Below are 13,232 nucleotides of genomic sequence, written 5' to 3' on the forward strand. Positions count from 1 at the left end.
CACAGTGTATAAGATATCTCTTGTGTATAGAAATAATTAGAAACATTTCTTAGTATACTATGAGGCAGTATGGCTCTACACTACTACAAGCCACAATAATAAAAATGAATACACATACGTTAATACAACAGTGGTTCTTAACCTTTTTTCAGTGATGTACCCCTGTGAATTTTTTTTGCAGCCAAGTACCCCTAACCAGTGCTGGCAAAGCATTTCATTTCATTTGCCATCATTGTCCAATTTATTATTAAACTTTGGAACTCTGTTTGTATTTGTGTGGTCTCTTGAACGACTTGGAAATAAAAAGCAGTGTTAATTATGACAACAACAAAAAATAGTTACAGTCTTTTGAGTCATATACATATATATATATATAATTTTTTTTTATTTTATAGAAATATTTACATATACTTTTTAAATATATTTTAAAATCTCACGTACCCTCAGGAGCATTTGAGAATCACTGCAATACAATAAATGTCATGACCTTCCACTGCTATATATTTGCAGAATCTGGCTCCTGTGCCACAAAACCAAACCTGACAAAGTGACAGCTCCATCTTGTGGCCGGATGGTGTGTCGCAGTCATTCGGCTCCGGGTGGATTCTTAAAGGGGCAAGAACCGCTGTTGACACGGGAGGACCAATCAGCTTCAGGTTCGAATGAAGAACAACAAATGCAACCTCACATCACCCATCATCCTTGTACCATACTTCATTTAAAGTCACGCACGTATGCAGTTGCTTTGTGTGTTTGTTTTTTTATTACATTTTTTTTTTTTAATCCATAACAGCAAGAATCAAATATAGCAATGCAGCCCCCCTGGGAAAACAAACCTCCATTCATATTCAACATTTTATGGCTTTAGACTAGCATTTCATCTCTTGACTGGCACACAGGGGACGGGGGGAGTGGGGGGGGGGGGCAGTTAAACAAGCGGAAACAAACTGCAGCAGAAGGCGGAATACATCATATTAGCGCTACAAGTAGAGAAAACAAAACAAGCTAACAAACAAACAAAAAAAACAAAAAACAAATCGAACAAATGTTTTTCTTCTATCAAAGCATGCGCGCAAGGTCGCAGGTGAGAGATGATCCGGTCTGGTTGACCAAACACCCCAAAAATGTTGCTGTGGTCGGTCGGTTTTTATCTTGTAAAGAAGCTTACATGAACAGAAGAACATACTGAGATATGTGCTGTATGTCTCTCCAAATGGTGACTATATTGTAGTCTCAGGATTTTTTTTTTCATTTTTCTTTTCAAATAAACCACTATTCTATATTTTTTTTTCTATAAATATCTTATTCCTTTACATATTGATAGTGTATGAATATTGTAAATACGTTTTTCTCTGTAACATGTTTTCTTTAGTCTTAGTAGTTTTTTTTGTTTTGTTTTTTTGTGTGTTTTTTTTTTAAACGTGTTTATATGTTTAACATGCATTTGTCTCCCTGTTAAAGAGACAGTACGTGTTATGTTGTTTGTCAGTGCAGGTGGGGGTCGTGGACCCGCCCCCTCCTTCTCCGGACGGTTACTGGGCAAACTACAAGCTGCTGACTAATTTAAAAAAAAAGAAAAGAAAAAAAAGAAGAGCGACATTGGCCATTCCTGAAAAGGGGGCGGGGTTAGAGAATAACAACTCGGCGCCCTTTGGATGCAAGCAATTTTTTGTTCAGCCTTTTTTTTTTTTTGTGGTTATCCTAACAAAACACTCCGTCATTGCAGACTTTTTTTTTTTTTTTTAATCAAAATAAGATCTCAATATACACGTTTTCTCTCTCTTTCTCTCTCTTTTTTATTTTTTGACTATGTACAGAAGTGCAAAAAGTCGATCTTTTATCGCCTCGGGAGCTTTACCCCCGCCCTCCTCCATTTTGTTTGCAATTGGCTGAGTTTGTGTGGACTTCCTGTCATGGGACCCCACTGAGGAAAAAAAAAAAATATATGCAGCTTGTTTTCCCGACATGGCCCAATTTCCAAGGAGAGTAAAAATATCCAAACAATAGATATTATTTGAAATGGATACAGTAGAAAATAACATATCTAAAACATCCAAGAACAATATTTTATATATTTATAATATATATAGTTTTTTCTTTAAATTAAATGACTAGTTACAAACCTTACAATCGTTAAAATACTAAACGGTTGTCGCCGGCGACAGTAGCCATAGCGATGACTCCACCTCTACCTTCTATTGAGGACTGTTAAGCACTCATAGAAAACATCTTTGCTTCGGGAACACAAAAGAGACGAGAGGAGTGAACACTTAATATGCATCCGGCCGGTATGTATAACGTACAAAATACGAACATTATACCATCAAGTTGTACTCAAATCAAAACGTACAAGACACAGAATTTCAGGTCAAGATGAGGGCACACGCAAAGAGACGCACTCGAACACGCGTGAAAATCAGAGATCAATACAACTCAAGAGAATTCAAACGAGTGTTTGGCATGGCACGGATCAGGATTCTCGTTGCATCGCGTTGGTACATTCTAAGGCTTTAGATGAGGGATACAATCGTAACCTTTAGTGTTGTTTTTTTTGTCACTTTCAATGCACTATCATCCATTAAATACTTAACAAGGAACTAAGTGACAAAGTGAGCGACACTCAATCCTTAAAGCGGGGTACACACATCGATTTTTAACTGACTTTTAACTCTTTTACTGCCACACGGTATCAAAACGTTACCATTCACATCATCCTTGAAAACGTTCTATTTCATCAGATTTTGTCACGTTTCATTGTAATTTGATACACGAGAAGCCCATTGAAAAGAGATACAATGCTGCCATCTGGTGGCCATAGTTAGTGAGTGTTTTTGATTCCACAACCCATTGACCAGACAGCGCTGCACTTAGATGTTGCACTGCCCATTGATTAAAAAAAAATAAATAAAAAAAATAAAACATAGTTGACGTCATTTAACGTTTATGGTGGCATACATCGTGAGTTTACTAATTGTTATTAAACGTTTTTGGCGGTCAAAGAGTTAAAAATGTGAGAGAACCTACAAACAACCAGAAAAACAAACAAACAAACAAACTGTGTTCTTAGTGCCCTTATAGTTTGTGGTGTACTGGAGAAAAAATTGCAGTCACATGAAGGCGTCATGATTCACAGCACTAAACCAAACACGTTATGTTTTATTTTGATTAAAGAACATTATCTTCTTTCATGAAGGACTACAGAAATCAGTGACCAATCCCTGTTGCTATGCGGAAATCGGAGGATTTGGACTATATTAAATAAAAAAAAAAAGGGCTCCAAACGATTACTCAATTATTAAAATAGTTGTTGAATACTTTGATAGTCGATTAATTGATTAATTTTGACGGTTCTACCTGTGTTGACCACACATTTAACTATCAGCCATTCTAAAATATTGCAGAGCTTCAACATTTACAACGATCGGCCCCGACGGTTCCCGAGATTGAGGAGTAAGAATCTATTTTATCACACTCCACACCGTTCAGGGTAATCGTTCAGACATTAAAAATCGGCCCTTTTCTAACTTTTATTGCAAGTGAAGGAAAAAGCTCAAATTCATGTGTGTACCCCGCTTAAATCGAAACACACACACACAAAAAACAACGCCCAAAAAAAAAAAAAGACTAAAAATCGGAAAATTCGGGCAACCTATTATTCTAAAGCATCTCCGACCACACCATCACATTGACACCAACAAACCGTTGGAAACCCACGGAAAAACAAAACAAAACAAACAAAAACCAAACAAACCACACGTGCGCCAGCAGTTGTCATGGCGACTGAACACTAATTCTCCATCGTTGTTGACCTGGTCGTGGAAGATTTGAGGATTTCGTATCAGCAGTGATGGGTCGTGACGGGACCAAAGACGAGTAGTGACGCCTTAAAGGGAAAGCCGATTGCTTTGCATGAGTACCATTGGCGTATTAGCACAAGTTATGGCCTTTTTGTTTTGTTTTTTGTTGTAGTTGATTTCTAAGAACATCAAACCCTTCATGACACAGTCTGATTCTTCTTCCTTCGTCTCTTTCAACGTAAATATAAGGTGCACCTTTTGTGTAAACACATGAGAGACAACCAATGAACCAACGTACAAAAGACTCCTCCTCTACCTCAGCGGACGCGGCGCATCGTCTTATTCGCTTCACATTCAAAGTGTGCCCGGTGAATAAAGGTAAACGCGCCCTCCCTTCAACGGAGAGAAGAAGAAGAAGAAGAAGAAGAAGAAGAAGGCGCTCGTTCAATGTTATGCGGTGTGCATGAAGTGATGAGAGCGAACTCCGCCCACAAACTCTCAGTTGTTGACACGTGGATTCAGCAAGTTCCAATTGGGTTGCCTGTTGAATGGCTGCTCGTGCGTGGCTCTCCACATACATCTGGTAAAAGAAGAAGTGCACAAACAACATTTACATTAGGGATCTATCTATCTATCTATCTATCTATCTATCTAGATAGAGCTATATAGGTAGCTAGATAGAGCTAGCTAGCTAGCTCTAGCTAGCTAGCTCAATCTATATAGTGAGATAGCTAGATATGGCTAGCTAGCTCTATCTATCTAGATAGTGCTAGCTAGCTCTATCTATCTATCTATCTATCTAGATAGAGCTATATAGATAGCTAGATAGAGCTAGCTAGCTAGCTCTAGCTAGCTAGCTCTATCTATATAGCTAGCTAGCTCTATCTATCGAGATAGCTAGATATGGCTAGCTAGCTATATCTATCTCGATAGCGCTAGCTAGCTCTATCTATCTATCTATCTATCTATCTATCTATCGCTCTTGCTCTATCTCCTTTGCTCTTACTCTCTCTTTCGCTCTTACTCTCTCTTTCTCTCTTTTTATCTTTCTATCTCTTCTCTTTCTGTCTATCTCTCTTTCTATATATTTGTATCTCTATCTCTTTCGATTTTTCTCTATCTCTTTCTATCGCTCTCTAACAGCCTTATATATATATATATATATATATATATATATATATATATATATAACCCATTTTAATAGGAAAGGAGATCATTTTGATTGGAGGATGAGTAGTACGCACGTACTGTTGTGATTGCGGCTCCTACATCTGGGTGACGTATTTGTGACTAGTCAGATGCTCCGCAGATATGATTGGAATCTAAAAAAAAAAGAAAAGAAAGAAAAGAGAGAAAACAACACAACATGCACAAATCAAAGCGGAGAAGCATTTTATATTTAACACTGACAAATTCACCGTCGAGCATACCAATGATGGAAGCAATCATACTAGCTGACGGGTTGACAGAGATTTTAGCCTCATGCTTTCATTCATAATTCATCCGGAGGGACGCACGCACGCACGCACGCACGCGTGTGAGAGAGAGACAGACAACCAGTGGAGGGCGCAGGAAAAGAGAAGAGGAGCAAACCTGATTGGCTGAGGCGCTTGCAAAGGGAACACTTGTGGCAGATGTGGTGGCTGCAGACACAGTGGCCGGAGTAGCACCGTGCATCATGGGTACTTGGGGAGGGAAAGATCACACACACACAAACACACAGACACACAGCTCATGAGCAGCATCTTTTGTATGCCGGCATATGAGATGGGCCGTAAACATGAGCGATCGGGACTGTTTTCAACACGTACAATCTTCACAGTTTTGGAATTTTTCATTTGAGTTAGTTTTGATTTCGGTTTGAGTTTTGGTTTTTAAATGTAGTTAGTTTTAATTAGCTCTCAGGGTGGTTTTGTTAGTTTTTTTTTTATTTTTTATTAGTTTTAGTTATTTAATAAATGCTTAGTTTTAGTTTCAGTATTATTTTTTTAAATGTGTATTACTTGTGCACAATATTAAAAAAAAAATAAAATAAAAAAATTACACCATGGGAGCGACGTCATCTGAAGGTGCTTTTCTATTGGCTACTGCTAGATGACGTCACTTCTGTGTGACACACTTTCAAACGTCCTTATTCCGGTTAATATCAAAATAAATCTACTTCAAATCATCTTTAAAATCATCCCCAAAGGCTTATGCATTCAATTCATTATCAAAGACTAAAACGAAGGCCATTTTTGCTATCATTATATGCAGTTTCAGTTTTTGTTTTTTAAAAAGCATTTTCGTTTTTATTTTATTTCGTTAACGAAATTGGTTTTTGAATTTTTTTATGTTTTTGTTGTTGTTGTTGTTAGTTTTAGTTAACTAAAATAATCTTGCGATGGACTATATTTATCCTCCCAATGAAAAGTGTGCAACTCCAAAAAAAAAAAAATACAAATTGGCAAATTTGTCCCTATAGGATTGAAAATATTGTGGAGGAAGAAAAATAAACAAAGCTCATTATAGTTTTGTTTTTTCAATTAGCCTAATAAATATATTGTCCGTGCCCCAAAACAGCAAATTAAAAAGACCATGCCGTTTGTTTACCATATATGTAATCTTTCATTATAATTTATGTCAGGTATTTTAGTTTTCCCCCTTAAAATCTATGCTTATGTGCTCAATAGTTAAGATTTATTAATTTTATGGAAAAAGAAAAATCTGAATTACAACATGGATGCATAAAAACTACTTCATTTATGCCATTTATTTGTGTAATTTATTAATGTTACTGAGCGTAGACGTAATTTTTTTTTAAATGATTTTAAGTCTGGCAATTTTCCCTGATTTTTTTTTTTTTTAATGGTCTAGCCTTATTGTAAAATATTATTTATTTCTACTTATTTATATATAATGTTATTTCCTTAAAAACACACACACAATTAAATGTGCCATATAATTAATGTGGATCCCTAAGCCTCAACTTTCATTAAAAGAAAAAGAAAAAAAGATGAAATATAACAAACTAAAAATGGCATTCAAAAGATAACACAAATTCAAATTCATGTTACAGTATAAAGTATGCATATGATATTTTACTGGAGTGTCAATAGATGCTTATGGACAAAAATAGTAACACTGACCAGCCTTTGCTGGGACAGTTAAAATACTACTCTATATATTTATGATTTGAGTTTACTCCAACAGAATAAATTGTAGACAGACTCAAAGTAATTTCATAGCGTAGTGTATATTGCTTTTACAAATGATATTACACGACAATTAATAAAGTCAAATCCCTCATGTTCATAGCCAGGCAGCATAATGTGGTGTTAAGCGCGATGAGAGGGGCACATAAAAACTGCAACAAGCATTAGGTGACAGGCAGACCTGCAGCACAGCATAACACGGAATTCATACGACCAAGTGTGATTTTAAAGTTAAAAAACATAACGTTTCATCTCATATGGTGTCATCTTTACATAAAACACATATCAGTAAAATTGGTAAGGAAAGCTGGCACCTACCAACACTTGTTGCAGGCGTCATGCACAATATCGAGCCTGCCCATCATGCATTGCAACAGGAAGTGGAGTGGAAAGGGAGGGAAACAAAAACAAAAAAAATGAAGACAGGTCATTTATAAAAATCAGAAATGATTGGTTTTCACCTGGATGACAACACATCACCACACAAAATGATTGTAAGAGGAAATTAGTACACAGTCATACAAAATGTGCTCATTTGCATATTTTACGGCAAAATATCTCAATTAAAGCTGGATCTATTGCTCTTTTCTTTTATGCACAATTGTTTTTGTCAGTTGATTGAGTGGTCGCGTCGACATGAAAGCGCAATGGCGATTGAAAAACAAACGCGTGCATAATGCAGACACAGTATCAATACTTTTGGTGTTTGCATATATGGATCCAGACGGGGACGGTGATGTATTGTTGCAGCTCAATTCCCAGAGTGTCCTTTGATCATTCACATACGCAACTTAAAAGTTAACGCTTCGACTTCAACGTACACTTTAGTTTTGTTCAGTGGGCACTTTTGGTGCCTTGCGTATGTTAAAAGTTGGGGAAATTACAAAAATAACTAATAACTGTCAATGAAAATTTAATGTAGAAATGAAAAAAAACAACAACATATATATATATATATATATATATATATATATATACTATATTATACTTTTTTATTTACTTATTTATTATTATTATTATAATTATTCTAATTATTATTATTATTATTATTATAATAATAATAATTATTATTATGATTGATATTATTATTATTATTATTATTATTATTATTATAATTATTATTATTATTATATTACATTTTTACTAATTTACTTATTACTATATTATACTTAATATGTTTACAATTATATATATATATATATATATATATATATATATATATATATATATATGAATTGCTTTATCAACATTTTTTGCCCCCCGAATTTGAAGAGCAGCTGTTGTGTGTTAATTCTTTCAACATTTAATGTATTGATGATCAACTGCCCACTCTCATCATCCTGTTTTTCCTAAACCATTAATTACTTGCATAATTTAAAATTTAAATGATTTAAACAAAACAAAAAAAAAGACCCCAATAGTTTAACAAAAACAAATATTCAGCATGTCATACGCAAATATTTATTAAATGCTTTACTTTAATGCATGCGGTTATGTTTGTTGCTCAAACACAACCTGTGCTAACTTTAATGCAACCGTCTGCTGTCAATCCAAAATATCATCTGAGGTCAAAATTAATTGTGTGATTAATCTGCGTTAATACATGATGTGATCATTTTTTGTGATTAACTACAGAACCGTAGTGTATCGATTAGCGTAAAAGTGGCGTGCATTCCATATGCCTCAGCAGCCAGTCAGCATGCGGAGTGCAAGCGCTCGCTCGCTCGCTCGCTCGCTCGCTGGCGTGTCAGGACTCACCCGACGGGATGAAGGCAGCCTGCTGCTGGAACTGCATGTTGGCCAGAGCCTGTTGGTACTGGAATACACCGGCGTTGAACATGGTGGTGGCACCGTTGGCTTTTTCAAGTGCGGGTCTCTTTGGTAAAGGGGGCAGGACGGGAGGGAGCCCCTGATGAGGGGAACGAGAGGCCACCATGATGGATGAAACAAAGAGTGGGGGGAAGAACACTGTTAGAGGACAGAAATGCTGACAATAAAATGATGGACCTCCATGTGATGAATATTAAAAACAACAATTGTGCAGTCTTGATGCATGGCTGGACCACTAAATGGCGAAAGCTGCGTTGAATCTGCATGTTCGACTTTGTAGATTACAGCACGATAAGCTCTAAAATGTTGACTATATCATGCAAGACTACCATAAAACAATACAATTTGCATGCATTATGGACTCACAAGGTGACAAACTGACTTAAAAAAAAAATGTATGTATTTAATTGCAGGCTGTATATTCTTTTAATTTGAAAAGCCCAAAGAATAATTTGTCATTGTCTTCTAATAGAGAATTGTGATTGTTACAAACAATCACTGTTCCCTCGTTTAATGAGGGTGTTATCTGCCCGCGATAATGGAAACCCGCGTTATTTAAAAAAAAAAAAAAAAACATCAGTTAATATATATATAAATATATATATTCATTTATTATGTTTTTTCGTTTTGGTATAATTTTTACTTTTATTATAAATACTTTTTCATTCATAATATGTTCTTTTTCCATTTACATTCATTTTTTTTCCATTAAAAGCCAAAGATAATCCCACAAGCGCAAAAGCGCTAGCACTAGCTAAGGGCTAAATAGCGGACGAGGGGAAAACATTGCAGGCGAAATGGCGGACGAGGAGCCAAAATGGCGAACCGGGCGTAACCGCTGTAAAGTCGAAACGGCTTAAGTCGAGTGCGCCTTAACTGGAGGACTCCCGGTTATAGTCAATGCGAGCGGAAGCCACTTTTTGAGCAAATCCGTTAATTCCATTTGAGTCAGTTCATCAGCTCAAGTCAGCTCATATCTCGGAGACAACAGCCACATGCCAGGCCAAGAGACGGAAGAAAGTCATAGGTACCAGATCGAAAGGCGCGTCGAAGGGCCGCTTCGGTGATTGGACAGCCGATTGAGTCTTAATTAGCAGGCAGCGAGCACATGATGGCAATGGGCCAATGGGGTTCAAGCGCATTAACATAAACCAGCAAGCGGTTGCGTCATGGGGAGGCGGGCAGCAGTGCATTGTGGGTCGGTGTTGAAAACAAACAAACAAACAAAACAAAAAACAATCATTGCAATGCCGTTCACAACCACAACAAAACGAGAACATGCACATTGTTATGAGTAAAAATAGATAATAGGCATTCCTAATATTTTATTAACTAGGTTTTACACAATTAGGATTTTTCAACTAATTAATAATAAAAAATAAACAAAAAAATTCACAGATTCGATCATTAGATGAAGCAATATATCTGTTGCTGATAAACATGAAATATAACGTGTAATGTCGCATTTCGCAGAGACGGATTAATGACATCATTAATCGATCAGGACAATTACGACATTACAGCCAATTTTCCATAAAATGCAAAATATCGTCTAGCATTTTAGTCCAAGAAAACATAATTTTTACTGGTCTAGTTTTAGTCAACAAAAACGTTTTAGCGTTTAGCGACTAAAACGAAGGACGTTTGCTATAATTATAGTTAGTTTTAGTTCCTTTTGTAAACATAAAATTTAGTTTTTCGTTTTTTTATATATTTTTATATTATTTCGGTAACAATATTGTTTTTTGAATTTTAGTTTTTGTTTTTTTCATTAGTTTTAGTTAACTAAAATAAGCTTTTAATGGCACCTGTTTTTCTATACCCTCCCTTCTTACTTTGACCATCTCCAAACATTTTAGTTTTTATTTTATTTGAACTGAATCAAATGCCATTTTTAGCACATGTCGGGGCCACTGAAAAATGGACGGCGGGCCGCAAATGGCCCCCAGGCCGCAGTTTGGACACCACTGACTTATAACTATAATTTACTTTTTTAAACCATTCACCATGAACCCATCTCGTGTCTGTCCCATGTGTTTATGAATGTTGCATTTGCTAGCATAGATTTACTGAGTTCCGGTTATTATTTATTAATGAGGATCTTAGTCTAGTCTAGTCGAGTCTAGTTTTAGTCCGGCGAAAAATGCGCGTTGACAAAATTATATTTGTTTAGTTTTCGTTGAGAAAATTAACACTGGTGTCCAGTCGAACACGCTCTCCTTGTCAAGACAACGGCGAGGACGGCCTACCATGGCTGCAGCGGCCGCCGCCTGGTTGACTTGATGCTGGGCCGCTTTGATTTTGGCCTGGAGGTGAGCGGGCGGGTGGAAGTACTTGCACTTCTCCCGGGAGCAGCGGCCCTTGATGTAGTCCATGCACACCGTCACAGTGTTGTCGTTGGTGTCGATCATGGTGCTGTCGGACGGATGCGCGAAGCGGCAGTCGTTCTCGCCACGGGTGCAGTTGCCCCGCTGGTACTCCCGACATACCTGTGTGGGGGGGGCACAAACATACGCCGGTATCATCCACTTTTTATCATGTTCCATGTTGCAGGTGAGCGGGAGCCAGCAGGTGAATTTAGACCCCGGAATGGTCAACAGATTAATCGGCCGGTTGATTAAATTGGCCAATGATGGCTCGTCAAACATCGACTTGGCGATTATTTTTACCTTTATGTACGCTAATCATTTCCACTAGTTGTACACAAGTGACACACATAAATCTATACCATAACCTTGTATCCCGAAATACTGACATTTTTTGGATCTGTCTTTCAAAACAGAGAAATTCCAAATTTTTGCCAGCAATGCTTGTTAGATTAGCAACGAAAGCTGTGCAAAGAATTGACCGGAATGTTACTATTTATGCCAAAGGGTGAAGTTTTGTAATGCAAATGTACAGTGTTCCCTCGTTTTCCGCTGGGGTTAGGTTCCAAAAAATACCCGCAATAAATGAAATCCGCGAAGTAGTTAGCTTTATGTTTTACAACTCTTATAAATGCTTTAAGGCTCTAAAATCCCCGACCGCACAATTTATACACTTTTCTCATTGAGGCATTTACATGTTCTCACATTTCTCTCTTGTTCAAACTTTGACAATGTTCAAACCTTCATAAATTTTATAAAATGGGTATATTACTGTAAAAAATATGCAAAATTGCACTTAAAAAAAAAATCTGCGATACAGCGAGACCGTGAAAAGTGAACCGCGTTATAGCGAGGGAAGACTGTATCACTCTTTTGAACACAAATTGTTTTCAGAAGAAAAACGCCTTATTTACTTGATCCCAGCCAACTAGCCGGACTATTTTCCTCTCGACCAAAACCGGACCAGAACTCGTGTCACAGAACGCTTTCAGGGGGTAAAGTCAGTGCTGATCGCACACCACTGGAGGTGAGGTTGAAATAGAGATTCATGTAAAAAAAAAATCCGAACTATCACTTTAAGAAAAATATATCAGTCAGGCTCTAGTACAGAAAGTACAGTGGAACCTCAATTTGATGGATCTGAACCGGAACCAACACATCCAAGATTCAACGGACAGAAAGTAGTTTTCATACGGCTCGACATGTCTTTTCTAAATCAGCTGTTTACGTCTGTTAGTTACAGAACTGGCTGCATTTTTTCACTCGGCTAATACACGACGCTGTGGCGCAATTAACAGCGAGTGGTCACATGGTTTGCAAGGTTGCGCTTTTTCTTTATAGATAAACAGAAGGTAGACTAGTGCGGGCTAAAACACGGGTCAATGTGGCGGCCATGTTGAGGGTGGCAAAGTTAATGGAAAGCATGGACGTTAGCTTAGCATCGCCATTATATCTATGATTTTTTTCTTTCTCAGTCACTAGTCATGTATAGGTCTCTCAAACGTCATATTTTTGGTAAGTATATATAAATACAAGACTAAATAAATAATATAATTTAGTAAATAATAATAATAATAATAATAATAATAATAATAATAATAATAATAATAATAAATTAAAAAATAAACTAGTTGTTGACAGGAAATTATTAGCAAACATTTATTCCATTTATTCATTGTTTTTTATGAACTGCAGTACACAAGTTTCCCCACCAAACTGACACCACTGGATCCGGTCTGACCAGGCGTCTCAAGCTTCGCCTGACTCCGCCTTAGCAACAAAATGCGCCCCAAAGCTGCCCCATATCCACGTTTCACCCGTAGGAACGCTTTGAGACCAAATGTGACAAACGTTATTTCAAGAAAAATCACTTGAAAACACACTCTAAAAATGCAAAGAGACAAGCCGTCAAGTAATCCGCAGCTTCATTTACTTCAGCATTTGACAAATGAATTAATCGGCTTCTCCTGTTCACAAGCTGATGATCACTTCAGGCACACAGAGACGATCAATCTAATTGACGGGTTGGTGGCACTCGCGATTGA

The 13,232-nt window shown here is 37.0% G+C and overlaps 1 protein-coding gene across 7 annotated transcripts in view; it reads right to left on the reverse strand.

Moving 5' to 3' along the window:
• Positions 1-761: 761 nt before the first annotated feature.
• LOC144033251 (muscleblind-like protein 1) overlaps positions 762-13,232 on the reverse strand; it is an 89,206-nt gene continuing 76,735 nt past the window's right edge. For 4 of the 7 annotated variants that reach the window (XM_077541236.1, XM_077541237.1, XM_077541241.1 and 1 more), the window contains 6 exons: positions 11,071-11,310; positions 8,750-8,900; positions 7,310-7,345; positions 5,391-5,482; positions 5,046-5,119; positions 762-4,377 (listed from right to left, as the gene is read on the reverse strand). In XM_077541236.1, the coding sequence (XP_077397362.1) occupies positions 5,063-5,119; positions 5,391-5,482; positions 7,310-7,345; positions 8,750-8,900; positions 11,071-11,310 (576 nt within the window). In that variant the 3' untranslated portion in view covers positions 762-4,377; positions 5,046-5,062. The remainder of the gene's footprint in view (positions 4,378-5,045; positions 5,120-5,390; positions 5,483-7,309; positions 7,346-8,749; positions 8,901-11,070; positions 11,311-13,232) is intronic. The other 3 variants (XM_077541238.1, XM_077541239.1, XM_077541240.1) reach the window with 3 other exon arrangements.

Source organism: Festucalex cinctus, chromosome 13 (assembly GCF_051991245.1).
Source record: "Festucalex cinctus isolate MCC-2025b chromosome 13, RoL_Fcin_1.0, whole genome shotgun sequence".
Taxonomy (NCBI): Eukaryota; Metazoa; Chordata; class Actinopteri; order Syngnathiformes; family Syngnathidae; genus Festucalex; species Festucalex cinctus.